This window comes from Acomys minous (assembly GCF_964271855.1).
Source record: "Acomys minous genome assembly, chromosome: 11".
Classification (NCBI taxonomy): Eukaryota; Metazoa; Chordata; class Mammalia; order Rodentia; family Muridae; genus Acomys; species Acomys minous.
The window spans coordinates 38,323,080-38,344,892 of record NC_140492.1 but is presented as its reverse complement, the minus strand read 5'-3'; the positions used below and the strand labels follow the sequence as shown (position 1 = coordinate 38,344,892).

General features: G+C 40.5%; 1 protein-coding gene across 1 annotated transcript in view; it reads left to right on the top strand.

Annotated features, from left to right (window-relative positions):
• Positions 1–19,144, top strand: part of ZBTB11 (zinc finger and BTB domain containing 11) — a 32,276-nt gene extending 13,132 nt beyond the window's left edge. The window contains exons 4-11 of the mRNA XM_084801540.1: positions 4,864–5,705; positions 6,048–6,224; positions 8,732–8,977; positions 11,137–11,281; positions 13,170–13,287; positions 15,855–16,013; positions 16,125–16,300; positions 17,019–19,144. Of these exons, the coding sequence (XP_084657666.1) occupies positions 4,864–5,705; positions 6,048–6,224; positions 8,732–8,977; positions 11,137–11,281; positions 13,170–13,287; positions 15,855–16,013; positions 16,125–16,300; positions 17,019–17,536 (2,381 nt within the window). The 3' untranslated portion in view covers positions 17,537–19,144. The remainder of the gene's footprint in view (positions 1–4,863; positions 5,706–6,047; positions 6,225–8,731; positions 8,978–11,136; positions 11,282–13,169; positions 13,288–15,854; positions 16,014–16,124; positions 16,301–17,018) is intronic.
• Positions 19,145–21,813: the final 2,669 nt, after the last annotated feature.

Here is a 21,813-nt window from a genome sequence, read left to right as displayed (position 1 = left end):
ACTGTTCAGAATTCCTGTATCTTTTTTGGTTTTTCGAGACAGGGTTTCTCTGTGTAACCTCGGTGGATCAGGCTGGCCTCTAACTCACGAGATCCGCCTGCCTCTGCCTCCCGAGTGCTGGGATTAAAGGCATGCACCACCACCGCCCAGCAGAATTTCTATCTTTGTTCAACAAGGAATGAAGTCTGTAGTTATCTTTTTTATTTTCCACGTTCTTATCCAGTTTTACACAAGATTAAAATGGTGGCTTCATAGAATGAGCTCAGGGCAGTGATTCTTCCTTTTCTGTTTTAGAAAACATCTGAACAGTTTGTAGAAGCTGGTCAGTTTGAACCTTCCTGGACTGCAGTTGTTTGTGTACTTAGGCATCCATGGAGGTTCAGCATTTTTGGTTTTTTTAAAAATTAGGATTATTTTTGTTTAATGTACATTGGTATTTTGCCTGTATGTATGTCTGTATGAGGGTGTTGGAATTGGAGTTGCAGACAGTTGTGAGTTGCCATGTGGGTGCTGGGGATTGAACTGGGGTCCTCTGGAAGAGGAGGCAGCATATTTAACTGTTGAGACATCTCTCCAGCTCCACCCCCCGTTTTGTTTCTTGAGACAGGGTTGAAATTGGCTATTCTAGAACTCACTCTGTAGATTAGGCTGGCCTTGAACTCAGAGATTCTGCTGCTTCTGCCTCCCAAGTGTATGCTACCAGGCCTGGCAAAGGGATCAGTTTTAATAAAAGGTTCTCTGTCACTTATGGTGTCCAGCTACTGGCCTCTGAGTTATTCAGTGACATGGTAATTCCTTGCCTCCATTGCTGTCAACACTTGCTAGAGGTTTGTTCTGAGATCAAGGCTCCCTGTCTCTTCTTAGCTTTTGATATCTGTCTATTCTCTCTTAGCAGAGGATTCTCAGTGATTTAACTTCTTAGTTTTTAATGATTCTTTAAATATATCATTTATTTTAAATACTTTGTCATTTGGAACTATGTTAATTCTTCCACAGGAAGTTTTTCTTATTACTCAGTTCCCCCCTCCTTCTCTTTGCATCGTTGAACTTAGAAATTAAAAAGGCATTAGATATAATATCAAAGTTAGCCGGGCAGTGGTGGTGCACATCTTTGATACTAGTACCTAGAAAGCAGAGGCAGGCGGATTGCTTGAGTTTAGGCCAGCCTGGTCTACAGAGTGAGTCCAGGACAGCCAAAGCTACACAGAGAAACCTCTCTCAAAAACAAAAACAAAAAACCCAAAAAATAAAACAAACAAAACAAAATCAAAGTTTATTATAGTTAATATATGATTTAATGACTTGTCTATCCTCTGTCCATGAGTATATAAAAGTCCCATATTTTGCATACTTGAAATAAAAATATTTGCTTTATCTTTACAATAATTTATCTCCTTAAGATAATATATCTCTATGTTTTGGGAGGAAAAGAAGAAGGTGTAGACAGTGTGTCTGAGAATACATGGTACATGGGGGTAGGGTAAGAACACGCTGTATAAAGAAACTTAGGAAGACACTGTATTGAAAGAACTGCCATGTAAAGGGATTGGTACAATGAATATTGTAAAAATGACTATATTCCTAAAAACAATCTATACAAATTTAATGTAATCTCTATCAAAATCCATAACATTATTCACAGAACTTAAAAAAAAAACCCTAAAATTTATATGGAAACCAAAATAATTAAAGTAGCAAAAGCAATCCTTAGCAGAAAGTGCAGTGCTGGAGATATTATGATATGTGGCCTGGGGTTATACTGCAGGCTATAGACTTTTTGAAAAGGACTTGAGTATCACAGGAAATGATTCTAAGAATTGATGAATGAGATTTCACAAAATTGAAAAGCAAAGAAAAAAACAAGGATGAAGAGATAACATAAAATGGGAATAAAAATACTGCAGCTACACATCAGACTGAGATCAATAATCAGATAAATAAAAACTACAAAAATCAGGTGTGTGCCTGCAAATACACACACACACACACACACACACACACACACCACCACCACCACCACCACCACCACCACCACCCAGTGAATTGGTAGACAAATGAACTGAATACTCAGTTTTCAAAAGCAGAGATACAAAGGCTAATAATAAATACTTGAACTAGAGTGTTCAGCATCCTTAGCAATCAGGGGAGTGTGGATTAAAGTTGCTTTGAGAGGCTGGAGAGATGGCTCAGTAGCTAAGAGCATTGGTTGCTTTTCTAGTGGACCCAGGTTCAGTTCCCAGCACTCACATGGCAGCTCACAGCCATCTGTAACTCCCACTCCAGAGGATCAGACTACTATTTTTGGTTTGAGGACATCAGGCATGAAAGTAATTCACAGAACTACATGCAAACAAAATACCTATATAAAAATTTTAAAAGTTTGAAAATTGATTTGAGATTACTTTTCATCTAAGTCAGAATAGCAGTTATCAAGGAAACAAGTGACAACCAGTATCTACTGGTGAGAATGTGAGGCCAGCTTGATCTACATAGTCAGTTCTAGGATAGCCATGGCTATGTAGAGAGACCCTGTTTCAAAAAGGAAAAGAAATTATGTAAACAAACAAGCAAAGCAAAAACACTAAAAATAAGCTACACTAGAATGATTCTTTCTCTCTCTCTCTTTTGTTTGTTTGTTTGTTTTTTGAGACTGGGTTTCTCTGTGCTATCTTGGCTGTTCTAGACTTGCTTTGTAGTCCAGGCAGACCTGGCCTCAAACTCACAGCAATCTGCCTGCCTCTGCTTCCTGAGTGCTGAGACTAAAGGCATGCGCCACCATGCTAGAATTACTCTTTTCTTTTTCCCCCCTTCCCCAAGGCCAGGTTTCTCTGTGTAGCCTTGGCTGTCCTGGACTCCCTTTGTAGACCAGGCTGGCCTCGAACTCACAGCAATCCTCCTGCCTCTGCCTCCCAAGTAGACTGACTCTTAAAGCCAATATTCTATGGAAATATGTGTACATCTATGTTTATTGCTTCACTACTCATAAGGTAGGAAGCAGAACCAGACTATATGCCCATCAAGATAAATGGATGAAGAATGTGTGGTGTGCTGGGCAGTGGTGGCGCAGGCCTTTAATCCCAACAGAGGCAGGGGGATCGCTGTGAGTCTGAGGGCAGCCTGGGCTGCAGAACAAGTCTCTGGACAGCAAGGCTACACAGAGAGAACCTGTCTTGAAAAAAAAAAGTATAAAAAATATATACATGTGTGCCTATACTACTTCTTTCATTGAGCCTCTAACTAGTAAAGCCTTCCCCCTTCAATGATCCTCTCCTCCTCTTTGCATTCATGTCATATATATGCTGCTCCCTATTTCCCATCTCCTTTATGATGCCTTCCTAGTTTTGTGATCACCAAGCACACACACTTAAATGTGGGGGATGCATATGAGAAATAACATGCAGTATTCTTTTTTAACTTAATGCAATAAAATTACAAATAAAACAATGGCTAAAGACTCCATCTCACCTGGCAATGGTGCTGCACACCTTTAATCTTGGCACTCAGGGTACAGAGGCAGTCGGAACTTTGAGTTCAAGGCCAGCTCAGCTTACAGAGTGTAAGATATTAATTAACTAAGCAATAGTTTTATTTAACCCTGGTAGCTTAGAAAATAATTGACACAGAGAGACTATGGTTTGTTTTACAAGCTTAAAGCACTCTAGCTGGGCAGATACCAACCTTCTAAGCTATTTAGCTATCTCTCAGCTACACATCCCAAGTTACTTGCCCATTAGTTATCCTTTCTGGCCAAGATCTCTCCATCAGGCCACGTCCTCCTTCTTCATCTTCTCCTCTGGCCTCATGGTCCTTCCTTGACTCCCAAGCCCAGAACCTCAGCTCTGCCTACCTCTCTTCTGCCAAGTCCTAGGCTTCAGTATTTTCATTAACCAGTCAACTTTAAATTAGTAGGTAGAGCAAGGATTACACAAAAAAGTCAGGCGTAGGTGAGAATGTGCTCATCTGGGGGACAACCAGATCTTGGGAGCCAGTAATTATCATCAGACTACATAGCACCAGACCAACCCCTAGCACAGAGGCATTCCATGACACCCAGAGACACACTTTATTCAATTTTTTTTTTCCAGGACAGGGTTTCTCTATGTAGTCCTGGCTGTCCTGAAATTGCTTTGTAGACCAGGCTGGCCTCAAACTCACAGTGATCCGCCTGCCTCTGTCTCCTTGAGTGCTGAGATTATGGGCGTGCACCACCACACCTGGCTTCAATTAAATTTTTATATGGACTACTATAATTAGAAAACACTGCTGTTGGCTGTGCGTGAATTCCAGTACTTGGGAAGCAGAGGCAGGTGGATCTCTGTGAGTTTGAGGCCAGCCTGGTCTGCAGAGTGAGTCTAGGGCAGCCAGGGCTGTTACACAGAGAAACTCTGTCTTGAAAAACCAAGAAAGAAAAAAGAAAAAGAAAAACACAGCTGTCTGTACTAGGTGAAAAGAGGCAAGGGGACAGGTTGGTTGGTCCCTGTCTATTCACTTTCCTACCCCCTCCCTTTTTTGCCCTCTATTCTCCAGCAACTGTTTCTTGAAGGGAATTGAGGAACCCCCAGGGTTCTAAAGGAGTACAATTTGAAAATGGCTGCATTAGAACAACTCTTGAGGTAGTAAGTCTGTTATTATTATTTTCTTCTTTATTAGTAGTTTAGAGACTCAGCTCATGGATGTGAGGTAGTCAAGGTTGTGTAATAGCAACCAGACTATGAAAGAAAACCCAGTGGTAACTAACTGTAGAATACATGGTAGCAACTGGCTTTTCACTATGTTTTTTCTTGTCACAAATTATATTATTCTTATGAAGTAGTTTTGTGATGACTGACTTTTTTGTTCCTTGCTTTTTCTGGTTTCGTACAGGTTTTTGTAAAGCAAGCTTCCTTCCTTTGCTGGAATTTGCCTATACTTCTGTTCTAAGTTTTGACTTTTGTAGCATGGCTGATGTAGCTATCTTAGCTCGCCATCTTTTTATGTCAGAAGTTTTAGAAATTTGTGAAAGTGTACATAAACTAATGGAAGAAAAGCAGCTAACAGTGTATAAGAAAGGTGAAGTACAAACGGTTGCATCTACTCAGGACTTGCCAGCACACAATGGAACAGCAACACCCCCTGTGACTAGGAATGAAGCAACCACAACGCTGTCAAGTGAGCTTGGGCACTGTGAAATTGTGCTGCTGGTAAATGGAGAGTTGCCAGAAGCAGAGCAGAATGGAGAGCCAGGACAGCAGCCCGGGCCTCAGGTCTCTGCAGAGCCTGAAGCCAGTGTGTCCCCTGTAGAATGTGTATCTGATCCCCAACCTGAACTGGCAACTGCTAGCTTAGCAACAGAACCCAGCCAAGCAGAGCTAGAGCCTGCAGCCATCAGAGGAGACGACACAGTTGCTAATGTCCATCCTAACACTTCAGAGGAGAATGTAATCAACACCTCTCCAGAAGACAGTGACAGAGGACATGATACATCACCTGAGGACGTCTGTGCCAGTGACTTTGCAGATCATAGTCAGAGTCCCGGCCAACCGTTAAAAGATGAGGAAACGCTAATCGAAATCACAGAAAAGACAGACTCAGGCCCAGAAGATGACACTTACAGAAGCAGGCTTCGGCAGCGGTCTGTTAATGAAGGGGGCTATATCCGCCTACACAAGGGTATGGAGAAAAAGTTACAGAAGCGGAAAGCCATTTCCAAATCAGCAGTTCAGCAGGTATGCGACGAGATAGGTTGCTTTGGTTTTTTGTTTGTTTGATTTGGGGTGTTTTTTTTGTCATTTTAGTCTACTAATGAACTGATGTCTGTAATGAAAATTACATGGGAGGGGAGATTATGCATGGAAGCAGTTTATTGCTAGAAATCGCTTGACCCATGACTTTAAAAATTATAATGAAGCTGGACATGGTGATGCATGTGAAGCAAGAGGATTGCTCTAAGTTTGCAATCCTGGGCTCCATAGTACCAGGCCAGCCCGGGCTACATAGCAAAGACCATGCCTTGAAAAAGAAGAGAAAAATGAAGATATTTTCTTAGATTGTGTCTTCTGTCTGCTTAGGTGGCCCAGAAATTAGTTCAAAGAGGAAAAAAGATGAAGCAACCAAAAAGGGATGCTAAGGAAAATGCTGAAGAGACGTCTCATAAATGTGGGGAATGTGGAATGGTTTTTCAAAGACGCTATGCCTTCATAATGCACACCCTGAAACACGAAAGAGCTAGAGATTACAAATGTCCGGTAAGTTCCTGGAAGCTAACTGAAAATGACCCTACATTCGTAAATGGAGTCTGTTTTACCCATTTTACCCACTGCTCTATTATTCCTACCACTGTTTGGTTTTGTGTTTCCTTTTTTTAAAGATGAAGTCTTAGACTTGAGGTGATGCTGTTTATTCAGGCTTCCAAGTGCTGTGATAACAAGCATCCATGACCACACCCCTCAATTATTATATTGCTAAAAGATTCTGATTCATATTTTTTTACTTGCTCCCCCTGAATATTCTTTCATCTGTGCTTTCTCAGGAAGAGGACAGAAAAAAGATTGTTCATATAAACAACAAACTTGGGGCTAAAGAAATGGCCCAGCAGCCTGTGCTGGTGGCCCATGCCTTTAATCCAAGCACTCAGGAGGCAGAGGCAGGTGGATCTCTGTGAGTTTGAGGCCAGCCTGGTCTACAATGCATGCCCAGGACAGCCAAGGCTACACAGGGAAACCCTGTCTTAAAAAACAAACAAAACAAAAGAAATGGCTCAGCAGTTAAGAACATTTTTTTGTTCTTACAGAGGAACCAGTTTTAGTTACCTGCACCCTCGTGTGTGGTGCACATAGGTACAGGTGTGATGCATATACATACATGCTGTCAAAGCATTCATGCACATAAAAAAAAAAATCAATCTAAAAAGTAAATACAAGAAGGTTTGGCCAGGTGTGGTGGGACACACCTTTAATCCCAGCACTTGGGAGGTAGAGGCAGGCAGATCGCTGTGAGTTCGAGGCCAGCCTGGTCTACAAAATGAGTCTAGGATAGCCAAGACTACACAAAGAAACCCTGTTTCAAAAAACCAAACAAAACCAAAACAAAACAAAAATAATGCATCAGGGCAGTACCAGAGATTGACCAGGACGAAGCTATATGCCAAGAGCAGGGACGTTGAGGTAGGTATCAGCAGAAAATGCTTTCACAGACATTTCTCTAAGGTAATGAATTAAGTGCCTGTGTTTTTTGTTTATTTAAAGATTTATTATGATGTATGCAGCGCTCTGCCTGCATGTACCCCTGCATGCCAGAAGAGGGCACCAGATCACATATAGATGGTTGTGAGCCACCACGTAGTTTCTGGGGATTGAATTTATGACCTCTGGAAGAACAATCAGTGTTCTTAACCAATGAGCCATCTCTCTAGCCCCGGGGACCTGTGTTTTTAATGAACACTTTAAGGATTTTTAGTGATAAGTTAGTAACTATAAAGAGACATAAGCAAAACAAAATAGGAACGGAGAAATCCCTACACAGAGAAACGTGGTCTAAAAACAAAACGGGAAGACCCAAGTATATCCTGCAGCCCATGTTTGGTAGCATTCATGACAATCAGCAAGCATGGTGCTCTGTAACTCCAGCATTGAGAGGCTGAGGCAGAGGAGAGTCAGGGTACTTAAAGGCCACTTGGACTTCTGCTAAGTTCCAAGCAGCCGGGACTACAGAGGGAGAACTTGTCTCAAACAAAAAAAAAAAAAACCTTATATAAACTAATTGTAATTAATGTCACATTACTATATTACTAAAGTGAGATGGTGGGAATCATAAACACGTATACACTCTCTGAATACATATGCTTAAGCACACAGAAGTTGGAAAGGACCAACTTCCATGTGCATTCTACTTGCTGTTAGAAAATAAACTTTTATCAGGAGACAGTAAAAGCTAATTCTAGAGGCAGATATTGAGATAAGCCAGGAGAATGGTTTTATTTTTGCTTTTAATGATTTTTGTTGTTGTTGTTTTGTTTTTGTTTTTTTGAGACAGGGCTTCTCGGTGTCAGTCTTAACTTTTCCAATCTTTCTAGTCCCTAGTTCATCTCTACCTAAAATCTCTTGGCAGTGGTATGTTGGTAGTACTCTGTGTGTGTTCTGGCGTAGTCTTTTTTGGTGCTTGTGCCAATGATCAAACCCATGGCCTAACACAGATTAGGCAAGCCCTCTGCCCCAAGTGACTTACCAAATTCTACTGTTCCTTTAAGCAAGCTTACTCTTAATTATCCCCTCTTGTTGTTGTTGTTGTTGCTGTTGTTGATATGGAGATTATTGTATGAGCATGGGGGAAGAAGGAAGCGGGGAGCACCCCAGGGAGAGACAGAGAGGAGAAAGCGATTATCCCCTCTTAAGTACTGTACCCTTAAAAAAAAAGTCCTGTGTTGTGTTTAGATTTTAATTCTCCCCAGAGTTTATCCTTTTCACCTTTATAATCTGGTATGTAGTACTTTATTTATTTACTTATTTTCAGACAGGGCCTCATACAGCCTAGGCTGTGTCCTGTGAGGGAGTGTAGGTTACTGTGTACCACAGAGCATCAGATTTGTGGGCCAGTTCTTAACGCTCTGAGACAGCTCCAGCCTCCATATATATTGTCTTTAAACAGTGTGTTTGTTTATTTATTTTTGTAATTATAACCAGAACTGGAAAATTAAGTGTGCATTGACTTTGACTTAACATTTTCTGTAGGAGGAACTTTTGTTTTTCTTTTTTAGCTGTGTAAGAAGCAGTTCCAGTACAGTGCTTCACTGAGAGCACACCTTATACGGCACACAAGAAAAGACGCACCCTCTTCATCCTCAGCCAGTTCCTCATCAAATGAGGCGTCAGGAACATCATTGGAGAAGGGAAGAACCAAAAGAGAATTTATATGTTCTATATGTGGAAGGACATTACCTAAATTATACTCTCTCCGAATACATATGCTTAAGCACACGGGGGTAAAGCCACATGCATGCCAGGTAAAGGCCTGTTTATTTAGTTACTTTAAGAAGATTGGAAGTTAACTGTGGTGGTGACGTGGGCTTTATATATACTCTGAAATCATGTATGCAGTGCTTTCCCTGCATGTATACCTGCACACCACAAGAGGGCATCAGATCACATTATAGATGGTTGTGGGCCACCACGCGCTTGCTGGGAATTGAGCTCAGGAGATTTGGAAGAGCAGCCAGTGCTCTTGACCTCTGAGCCGTCTCTCTAGCCCTCATCTTCACTCTTGCGAAATGTCAGGAAAATTTGTCTTTGGTTTGTTGCCTTCATTAAGTGTGATTCCCTGTTGTAGTCTTTAATTTGCTGTCTGAAGCTGTACTTTGAAATGTTAATGGGTGAGAGTAGCTACTTATCACCCCAATCGCCCCGTAGCCTTGAGTAGAAATAACCAACAGTGAAAGAGAATGTATGACATAGGCAAACACTGCTCAGGACAAGTTCTTACTTAGCTGCCTTTTTGCTGTTACTGAGGATTGTGGGTAAGTAGAAACCAAACGCTTGCTTAATGAATCCTATAAGTATCCAGCTTTGGGCTCTTTGGAACATGAGAGATTTGAGTAACATCAGTAGTCTTACACATGGCGGTCTCTTTTTATTATCAGACAGTTGTGGAACCAATACAGTTTTGTTGTTGATGAAGCATGAGCATGCACATACACTACATCTGCTTCTCTGTCTCCTAACTCCAGCTCTTCCTGTGCCCCCCTCATCCACGATTGCTTAATTACTATTGTTACATATATATGTGTGTGTGTTTATTCATATGTATGCATATACGTGTGTATATAACCTCCTGAGTCTACTTAGCTTTCCTCATATGTTCATATATGTGTCCAGGCCTGGCCACTTGGGGTTGGACAGCTTATGTGGAAGCTTGTTCCTGGATGAGACTAATTCTTCCTCTCTCAGCCCTGATTGGCCACACACAGCTCTTCATCTTCGGGTGGGACCATGTGGCTTTTAGAGTCCATGGGGCAGATTCCCTGACAGATGGAGAAGACACCATTTCAGAGCAGACGTCCTGGTCCTCTGGTGTTGAGTCTTCCCCCTCCCCTTTTCTGAGATTTTCTGTTGGGGTTGAGAACCACACAGTCATTTACTCTCTTCATTTTGACTACCTATTTTGGGTCTCTGTAATAGTCTCCATCTATTTATTGCAAAAAGAAGCTACCCTTATCTGTAGAACTAAGGATAAATATTTAGAATAATTAGAAATGATATCAATTTAGGAAAATGGCAGGAGAGTGGTTTCCTCTCAGCTCTCTGTCCTCTCTAGCCACACGTCTCTTTTTTTAAAGCATCTTACTATAGGAAAACAATTTATTATAAGAGACCCCTACATCAGTGTTTGGTATTAACACTGGTGTAGTCTGTTTTGATTTTATTGTCAATCACTGTCTTCCCTTCACTGTCCCAATTATTTTTTAGGATAAGCTCTAAGAATTGCTTATTCATAATTTAAACACTTAAGTAATGGTTGAGCCTCTGGTCTTCAATATAACACTACTCAAAGAGTGTGTTTCATGGAAAATAAATACAGAAATGAGAGTGGAAAGCCTCTCAGACCTCTTGACATTGCAATATTTGTTGTGCTTAACAAGAAAATTTCCCCAGTGGATTGGCAAAATTGAAAATAATTGGTTCTTCATCCAAAGTTTGAGAAGAACTATGTTATGTGGTGTATTGGGAAATGAGAAGTGCTTTTCAATGCTTTCATGCCTCTTTAAGGTATGTATTTTGCCAACCTGGCACGGACAGTGCAGTGGTTTGCCTATTGTTATGCACACTTTTAGAAAGATGGCAGTTGTACTCAGTAAGAAAACAATGTCGCTTTGAGTTCGAGGCCAGCCAGAGTGAGTCCAGGACAGCCAAGACTACACAGAGAAACCCTGTCTCGGAAAAACAACAACAACAACAACAACAACAAAAAAAAAAAAAAAAAGAAAAGAAAGAAAGAAAAAAAAAAGAAAAGAAAACAATGTCACTTTGCTAACTTTAGCATAGTATATTATAGTTAGGTTAAATTGTTTTAACATTTTTGTTAATAATGATATTAGTATTTTTTTTGTTCACAGTTATCAGGAATAAAATCTTTTTTGTTTTGCTGCCTTAAACATTGCTGTCGTAGGTCTGTGGAAAAACTTTTATCTATAAGCATGGTCTAAAATTACATCAAAGTCTCCATCAGTCACAAAAACAGTTCCAATGTGAACTGTGTGTCAAGTCATTTGTTACCAAACGGAGTCTTCAGGAACATATGAGCATTCACACAGGTAATAAAAAAACTTACTGATACAGTTATGTTTTATACTTTCATTTATTATTATGTTCATTGGTTATGCTGTAATGATATCAGAACATTGTATTCCCAGTACTTGGGACCATGAGGCAGGACGATGATGAGTTCAAGGCCAGCTTGGGCTTCATATAAGTTCTAGGCTAGTCTGGTCTACATGGCTGGGCCTTGTCTCAAATTTCTGTTAAATCCCAACTAGATATAATTGTGTTAAGAGGCCCAGAAGTTAATGTGTGCGATCATTTAGTGAGCAGTAAACTTTTAAAGTTGTCTTAAATGTAATTTCTGATTTTTCTTTTTATGGAAATGTTCTTTTTAAAGTTTTATTTATTTTGTGTGTGTTCATGGCATTTGGGCATAGTGGCATGTATGTAGAGGACAGCTTTCAGGAGTCAGTTTACATCCTCCATCATGTGTGGGTACCAGGAACTGAACTCAAGTCAAAAGGGTTAGAGAAAGAAAAAAAAAGAAAAGAAAAGAAAGAAAGAAAGGGTTAGCAATAAGTGCTTTACGTACTGAGCCTCACACACTTTTGGGCAGGTGTGTTGCAGTGTGAGAGTATAAGAATAGGCAGTGCAGCTTAACTTATAGTTTACCCTATTACCGTTCCGGTTTCGTGTATTCATGAAGTATACTACATCCTTACACAGTGGCCTTTACTAGTACAGTCACACTAGGACAATGTAGACCTGGCTTGCCTAGAACTCAGAGATCATTCTGCCTCTGCCTCTCAAGTCCTGGGATTAAAGATGTATGTCACTTAATCCCAGCACTCAGGAGGCAGAGGCAGGTGGATCTCTGTGAGTTCGAGGGCAGCCTGGTTTACAAAGTGAGTCTGTCCTAGGACAGCTAAGGCTGCATAGAAAAACCCTGTCTCAAAACAAAACAAAAAAGATGTATGCTACCATGCCTTCAAAACTTCTAAACCACATCATCAGGTACTACTCTTGGGGTCCCAATTTTCTGTTTCTGTCAACCTGTTCATAACTGAAAGACACAGGGAGACCTGAGCACCCACAACTATGGGTTTCTCATTCTGCATGGGATGGTAGGTGGGCACTCCCCTAACCTAGAGGTTACCCTCTGTATCTCCTTTGAATGCTTTTCCCAATACTATTATCTCTACCTTATCTCCACTGAGAGTTCCTGTCCCTTTGCTCCATCCTTCTCACCCGTCTGTCTGTCTGTCTGTTTCTCTCTCTCTCTCTCTCTCTCTCTCTCTCTCTCTCTCTCTCTCTCTCTCTCTCTCTCTCTCTTCTTGACAGGATTTCTCTGTGTAACCTTGGCTGTCCTGGACTCACTCTGTAGACCAGACTGGCCTCAAACTCAAAGCAATCCACCTGCCTCTGCCTCCCGAGTGCTGGGTTTAAAGGTGTGCACCACCACACTCAGCGCTCCATCCTCTCTTATGAATGCTGTGGCTCAACTTTTACTTGCAAAGGTATTTGTCTCTTTGACAGATTACTACAACAACAGTTTAAGTGTGTCTAGACAGTACTATACTTTTTAAACCATTTTTTTAAATGTACATAGGTGTTTTTACTGCATGTATGTCTGTGTGAGATCCCCTGGAACAGGAGTTACAGACAGCTGTGAGCTGCCATGTGAGGGCTGGGAATTGAACCCAGGTCCTCTGAAAGAGGAGGCAGTGCTCTTAAGTGCTGAGCCATCTCTCCAGCCCCCAGTGTTATGCTTTTTGAAAGGAAACATAAATTTTAATAAAGTTTTCCCCAGGTTATTGTAAAATGTCACTGTTTGTGTTTTCTCTTATCTGGATAAAATTTTAACTTTGGTAATATGATGAGTTATGTTGAAAAGAGGACACGATTACAGGATTTATAACCTGGCTTTTCATTTTCTCTCAGGAGAATCCAAGTATTTTTGCTCAGTTTGTGGGAAGTCTTTTCACAGGGGCTCTGGACTGAGCAAGCACCTTAAGAAACACCAGCCAAAACCTGAGGTTCGAGGCTATCACTGTACTCAGTAAGTATTTAACATGTGAACTTAATTTCATTACCTAATCTCGCTCATTTGAATATTGTTGTTTTTTTTTTTTTACAAGAAATCATTCAAAGATAACAGTAAACTGTAATTTCAGTTTACTGATTGATCAGTCCACCTAGTTCTTACTGTTTGTTTGCTTTGAGGGTTTTATTTTTTTTATTTTTATTTTTTATTTTTTAAGTAATTTAAGAGACTTTTCAAACTTCTACCTAGGGGTGGAGATTGTTTGGGAGAGGTCTACAACCAGCTAAGCTCCTTTTTAGGAGCCTTTGCAGATCATATCTCAGTATATTTTCAGTCTTAAACATCTGTGCATCTTGATTCCCAGAAGGAGGTGGAGAATTTTCAAAGTTCTTATTCCCCAAAGCATCTCATTCTCATGCTTTTGATGTTTGCACTTCTGGGAAAAAAAAATGTATTCCTTGCTCCCAAGACACACTGGCAAATGTATTTGGTTTTAAATATTCTCAACAAACATCTGTACTCCAGACACAAAACTGTAGGAGGGTTGGGATATAAATAAAAGGAAAAGATGAGCTCCCTTCTGTGAGCTAGCCAGTAAGTTTAATCTGTATTAGGTCTGGGCTGTGCATGGTGGCACATACCTTTAACCACAGCACTCACTCAGGAGGCAGAGGCAGGTGGATCTTGTGAGTTCAAGGCTAGCGTGATCTACAGAGTGAGTTCCAGGACAGCCAGGGCTACACAGTGAGACCTTGTCTCCAAAACAAACAAACAAAGAAACAACACAACACACACACAGAAAATTATAGATCCTTAGATCCATATAGTACTAAGAACTCTTAAAGGTATGCAGATTTTTGTTTTTAAGGCTGCTGCTATGCTCTGGGGACCAGAGTATGGGTCATGGTAAATTGAAAATGCCATAAAATTTAGACAGTAATTTTTTTCCATGAGGATTTATTTATTTTTATTATATGCAAATAGATGTTTGCCTGCATGTATGTATGTGCACCATGATTGTGCCTGGTGCCTGCAGAAGCTAGAAGAAACTGGATTCCCTGAGCCTGGAGTTACAAGATGGTTGTGAGCCATTGTGTGGGGGCTGGGGATGTGATCCCTGAGTTCTCTGAAAGTGCTTTTAACTGCTGAGCTGGCTCTGCACCCTGGTAACTTTTCTTCTTCATTAAACAGCTGCTGGCCAGTATAAGGTTTTTGTTTGTTTGTTTGTTTGTCGTTGTATTTTTGTGTTTTGAAACAGGGTCTTTTTATTTAGTCCTGGCTGTCCTGAGTCATTGTTTTTTTGAGACAGGGTTTCACCATGCAAGTTCTGGCTAGCCTAGAACTCCCTAGGTAATCCAGGCTGGCCTGGACCTCACAGTAGAGATCTGCTTGCCTCCAGGGTGCTGGGATTAAAGGAGTATGCTACCACACCCAGATTCAATATATACTTTGATAAGTTCCTAGACTCCCTGATAAAGTTAGCCAATTGATCTACAACTTTTATGGACAAAGAAGTTTTACCATTTTCTACTCTGCTCTTACTTGACAGTTTCACTACAATTAGTCTTATTTTAAAGTAAAGATAGAGTTGGCTATGGTGGCACATGCCTGTAATTTCTGTATTTGAGCTGAGTCAGGAAAATTGCATGTTTGAAACATGCTTGGGCTACAAAGTGAAACTGTTTCAAAACAAAAACAAACAAACAAAACCCAACAAAACAGCTAATACAGGGTGGAATTTTTGTTTTGTTTTTTGAGACAGAGTATAAACAATCTTGGCTATCCTGAAACTTACTGTATAGACCAGGCTGGCCTTGAAATCACAGAGATCTGTCTGTCTCTGCTACCTAGTGTTGGGGCTAAAGCTGTGTGCCAGCAGCTCCTGGCCCCAGGTACAGCTTTTTTGTCAGTACTTGCTGTTGTTACAGGTGAAAGAAAATCTAACCCATCTGGCTTGAATGAAAGGAAAGTCTGGAGGTCTGAGCAGTTTCGCCTAAGCTTGGTTCAGATTGATTAGTATCTGGTTTCTCTCAGGCTCCATACGGACAAAGTCTGGCAGTGGTTTCAGCTTCTCATCCTCTCAACTTCCAAATTGTCAAGATTCTTTTCTGGTAGTTCCTGTAAAAGTCCTGAGTTTCACTCTGATTGGATCAAGTTAAGTCACTTGGCACCCCTAAGCTGATTGCTGCTACCAAGGGAATGCTGTTATTGCCATTGATTAGGCCTGAATCACTGCTTCATTCCTCATGTCAGTGATGAAGCCTGCCTCCCGAGTGTGGACAAAAGAGGAATGGGTTGAAGGGTATACAGAAAGAGGGAGTGGAAAAGAGAGATAAGAAGTGGACACTAAATTCACTTTGTGGTAACTTTTGGGAACTCTGCATGACGCCTGCTCAAGCATTTTGAGTGTTCTGAAAAAGAAGTTAAACCTTGCATCCTTGATGTAAGACTGAAAAATTGGATCTCTTTCTCATTGACATTTTAAATTTGGCATAATTTTGTGAAGCTTCAAAAACAAGATTATAGTGAATTAGAGACTTGTTTTAAAGATGATTCCATTAGATAATTAAACTTTATTACAGATGTGAAAAAAGTTTCTTTGAAGCTAGAGACCTGCGCCAGCATATGAACAAGCATCTTGGTGTAAAGCCCTTTCAGTGCCAGTTCTGTGACAAGTGCTACAGCTGGAAGAAAGACTGGTACTCCCATGTGAAGTCCCATTCTGTCACTGAGCCTTACAGGTGAGTAAATCTCAGAAGGATCGAAACTCAGGGAGACACATACCCAGTTTCAGTTGATTCTTAGGGCTTTATTACTTGGGAGAAAAGTAATTTGGGCCTTCTCTGTTATAGGTGTAATGTGTGCGGCAAAGAATTTTATGAAAAAGCTTTATTCAGAAGACATGTAAAGAAAGCCACTCACGGGAAGAAAGGAAGAGCAAAGCAAAACCTGGAGCGGGTGTGTGATCAGTGTGGCAGGAAGTTCACTCAGCTGAGAGAATACAGGAGACACATGAACAACCATGAAGGTAATGTATTTATCCTGAGAGAAGAGGGCCAAGAAGCATTCTTATTTGGTCAGCTCTTTTGCCTGTTATCTTACTAGCTCTTTCTTGGTAGATTAATCCTGTACCTTGAAAATTTTATTTAATGACAGAAATGATACTGGATCTGAGAACTTAATTATTTAGAGGTTCTTATCCTAGGAATATAAGATTGTAGTGAAACGGGTAAGAACATGACAAACTCACAGTTGTTCACCAGTACTTCTATTATGAGAGAGATTATAGTGCAAGCGTTGGTTAGTCTGTTAAAACTGTTAAGCCTGTTGGCGCACGATTGTAATCCCAGCATTCTGGGAGGCAGAGGCAGGTGGATTACTGGTGAGTTCAAGGCCAGCCTGGTCTATAGAGTAAGTCCAGGATAGCCAGGGCTACATAGAGAAACTCTGTCTGGAAGAAGAAGAAAAAAAAGAGATTACAGTAATAAAAGCGAGATGGTTGTGGAAAACTGTACTTAAGAACATTTGTGCAGGGTGGTGGTGCACGCCTTTAATCCCACCACTAGGGAGGCAGAGGCAGGTGGATCTCTGTGAGTTCAAGGCCAGCCTGGTCTACAGAGTGAGTTCAGGATAGACAGGGCTAAAACAGGGAAACTCTTTACCAATACATTTGCATGGTGATTGCCATATGTATACACTAGAATTTGCCACCTTACCCCACACACATTTTCTTCTTTTTTCAATAGGCGTTAAGCCCTTTGAGTGCTTAACATGTGGAGTAGCTTGGGCTGATGCCCGGTCACTAAAACGTCATGTCCGAACACATACTGGTGAGCGGCCCTATGTGTGTCCTGTGTGTACTGAGGCTTACATCGATGCTCGAACACTGCGTAAGCATATGACTAAATTGCACAGAGACTATGTGCCTTGCAAAATTATGCTGGAGAAAGACACTCTGCAGTTTCATAACCAAGGAACTCAGGTGGAACATGCTGTCAGCATCTTAACTGCAGACATGCAGGAACAAGAAAGCAGTGGGCCTCAAGAGCTTGAGACTGTGGTGGTGACAGGAGAAACCATGGAAGTTCTTGAAGCTGTTGCCGCTACGGAAGAGTGCCCATCAGTGTCTACCCTTTCTGACCAAAGTATCATGCAGGTGGTTAACTATGTGTTGGCGCAGCAGCAGGGACAGAAGCTGTCTGAAGTTGCAGAAGCCATTCAGACTGTTGAAGTGGAAGTGGCACACATGCCGGAAGCCGAGTGAGCGCAGCAGCCACAGAGACAGCTGCCCATCAGCTCACAGAGCACTGTTTACAATTCGGTCACCACCACGTAGACTTCGGTGTGAAGTTCTGGGCTGTTGGTGACATTACTAAACTTCCTGTCTGGCCACTGAGGTCTGTAGAGAAGTCCACTTTCTGTAAAGAAATTGAAAACAAAAATCTGTTGGAAGTAGTTGATCATGGTTATGCCTTTTATGAATTAATGCTTATAAATAACTGTACTAAATTTAAAGATGAGTAATTTCATTTATATTTTGACATTTTATTACATATTTTGAATTTAAAAGGCTGCATTTAGCTTTTCTGTTTTCTTCTAGTTACTGTTTGTGGATTTAAAAATTCTAATATAAAGCATATCCGTAAGATGCATAAATATATTACATTTTAAAAATGCTTTAGATGTATGATTCTTGATTATTTATTTTAACTGCTTCTGAGTCAGAATCTATTCTGTCTTAAGGCGCTTAATGAGTTCTGTGTTATAATCAAGTTTGCATAATTTATTTATCTGTATGGGAGACACATATGCAAAGCTAATTTTAAAGTACCATTAAAATGCATGAGATGCCTATTAAAGCCTTACTGCACTATCTCTTCAAGGCAAGTAACTGGCCATGAGAAAAGAGTACTGTTATTGAGCACTGTTGATGGGAAGTTTCTGCTTGATAACATTGACTATAAATGAAAAAAAAGGAAGAAAAAAAACCTGTTTTTTTTTGTTGTTGTTGTTGTTGTTTTTGCTGACGAATGAACAAGTTGACTAAGAAGTTAAGTTTGATATGTTTTAGCTTTTGTATCATGTTTGTTTAAATTTGTTGAAAAACTGTACATCTATATTGGTAATATGGATGCCATATAATTGTTAATTTCAGAATGTTGAAAATTCTTCACTGCAGCCCTCATTATACTATAGTATATAAAAAGATTGATTATGGTACTATCAAATTGCTGAAAGTATTTTGAAAAGTTACCTTAAAACTAAATTAGTCATTCATGGTTTTTTGTTTTTGTTTTTTTTTTTAATTTTTCACCTCTAAGTTGTTAAGTACTCTGATTTTGAAAATGACCATGGGGAGATGCCACATTTCTCTCTAGAAAACTATAGTTCAATCTGCAATTGTTAAAATTAAGCTTTTAGATATTAGAAGCTTTCTTAAAGTATATAATTAAGATATAAAACAGATTATATGTAAATCATTCCTAAAGCACAAGAAATGAATGTGCCTTGATGTACATATATAATATTAAGATGCTTATTCCAGTTTACTTTCAAAATGGCTTTAAGGTTAAGGAATAAATGTGATAGCCTTGCATGCATTTTCTTGCATATTTAATGTCTGCATTTATAAGTTTGTTGTTGTTTTAACAGCTGTGTGGCTTTCTGTTTTAAAAGTGAATCTATAAACAGCCCATGACTTCATAAAGGCTATTCATTGGTCACGTCCATCAGTGAGAAATTACTTCAACAGAACTGTTTGAAATTGTCTTTTTATGTTCCATTTCACCATTGTTGTTAGATTTAGCTAGATGTATAAGATCATTAATGTATGTCAGAAATATGTAAATAAAAGAAAAGCTTTGGAGTTGACCTCGGCATCATTTTCAGTCTACACCTGATAATAATGACTTTTGCATCTATTTGTGCAAGTGTGGAAGCCAGGGCTTCACCCATCTGGTGTGTCTTCCTTTCTTGTTCTCTACCCTGTTTGTGGCACGCACACTTGCCAGGGCATACGTGTGGAGATCTGAGGACAACTTGTGGGATTGGCTCTCTTCTCATTGTGCAGATCTCCAGGTTGACCTCAACTCATTAGTTTTATGACAGGTGCCTTTCCGCACACTTATCTTGCTGGCTTTCCGCCTAATCACCTTAAATGCCTGTCACTAATCCGGAATCTTGCTGTTCTGGCCAGACTGCCTAACCTGGAATCCCTGTGGATGCTCATGTCTCACCCCTCTACTTTGCCACACTCAGATTTTGTGTGATCTTCTCAATCTCTAGAGTAAGGAAATTAAACACATCGCCATTAGGAGACACGGTTTATTAAACTCCTTACTCAGCAGTTTACTCTTATGACAATACCTGCCACCTTTGGATGAGTTAAATTTATACAATTAGGGGTTGGGGCAGTGCTGGTGCACACCTTCCTTAGCACTCGGGAGGCAGAGGCACACAGATCTCTGAATTTGAGGCCTCCTGGTCTACAGAGCATGTTCCAGGACAGCCAGGGCGACAGAGAGAAACCTTGTGTCAAAGGAGGAAGAAAGAAAGAAAGAGGGAAAGAAATAAAGAAAGAAAAAAAATTTCACACATGGAAACAAATTAAGCTTCTAAAACCTTAACATAGTTTTGTAATTTCTGTGGAGTGTGTGTGTATGTGTGTTTGCAAGTGGGCACATGTACCTGTGGAAACCAGAGAGGATGTTGGACCCCCTGGAATTACAGCTGGTTATGACCTGCCCAACAAGAGCACCATCACTGTGGTCCTTATTTTGTTTGGTTCTGAGACAGGTTTTTGTTTTGTTTTGTTTTTGTTTGTTTTTCGAGACAGGGTTTCTCTGTGTAGCCTTGACTGTCCTGGACTCACTTTGTAGTCCAGGCTGGCCTCGAACTCACAGGGATCCACCCGGCTCTGAGACAGGTTTTCATGCTGTACTCTCAACCAGCCTGGAACTGGCTGTGCAGAGCAGAGCAGTTAAATTGGTGTCAAATCTGTAACATTTGTCCCACCTTTGTCAGCTGAGAGTATTAGGATTGCAGGTGTGTGCCAACATGACCAGCCAGTACAGTTGTAATGATGTCATATGGGAAAGTCTATTTTATCTATAGTGATTCTGTTTAAGAACATACATTGTTTTGTTGACAGATGAATTGTCTCCTGATCAAATCTGAGTATTTGAAGAAACACTTTTGTTTTTGTTTTCGAGTCAGGCTCTCCTGTAGTCCGACTGGTCTTGAACTCTGTAGCTGAGGATGAGCTTGACCTTCTGATGTTCCTGCCCTCCTGCCTCCCCATCCTCAGGACGGGGATGACAGACATGTACCACAATATATCTAGCTTGTGTGATGCTGAGGACTGAACCCAGTGCTTCATGCATCCTAGGCAACTGCCAACGAGCTATACCCTAGCCTTTCCGCTGCTACTGCTGCTGCTGCTGCTAAAGTGATTTGGATCATTGCTGTTAGTGAAGTAATGTGATATTATTAAAAGTGTTAGTAGAAATGAATCCTCTAAAATACTTGTGTGCGTGTTTGTAGACCAGGCTGGGCTTGAATTCACAGTACTCCTCGGCTTCCTGGTGTGAGGATAATAGGTAAGAGACACTGTAACATGTAGTTTTCTGTCTACTTATGTCAAGGGACAGTACCTACAGAATTTCTCCAGGTTAAACTTCTGGATGTGGAGCTAAGTTACCTCTCTAGACTTTACTGTTTTGCATTTTATCCTACTTACTGTATATGGGTATGTGTCTGTTTTCTACCCACCTTGTATTTTATTTATTTATTTATTTACTTACTTTGATGTGTATGTGTCTATGCACCACGTTTGTATCCGATGCCCATAAAGGCCAGAAGAGGGCATTAGATCTTCTGGAACTGAAGTTAAAGATAATTGTGAACTGCCATTCAGGTGCTGGGAATTGAACCCAGGTCCTAATAGCAGCCCAGCCAGTGCTCCTAACCATTGTGCCATCTAACCCACTAGTCTCTATAAACACTATACGTGTCCTTATGATTATATCAAACCTGCAGTCCCCTTGGAATTTCTTATTTCTATTTTTCAGATCAAGTTAGGCCTCAACTCTGCTGATCCTCCAAATTTATCAGCAAATCTGTTAAAATGTTTAGTGTGAAAGTACTTAAAAGATTTTCAATGTACCTTGTTTTTGTTTTTTTTTTTTTAATGGTCTATTATCTCAAGATTCGGAGCCTGCTGTTATTCTTGTTTTCCCAAGGTGGATGAGCTCTGTATCAGTCTGCTCTATTTTGAATATTTTCCTGTTATCGAGCATTCATGTTGAACCTTGATCCAGAAAGCAATATTACTAAGTTGTAGCCTTTGTGCTGGGGAGATGGTTCAGCTCTGAAGGCTGCTCCTGCAAAGGACCTGGGTTCAGTTGCCAGCAACTGCATGGCAGCACACAACCATTATCTGTAATGTTCCAGAGGACTCAGTGTTTTCTGGCTTCTGTGGGTACCGGGTGTGCATACTTGGAGGCAGAACACCGGTACATGGAAAAAAAAATGTAGGGCTTG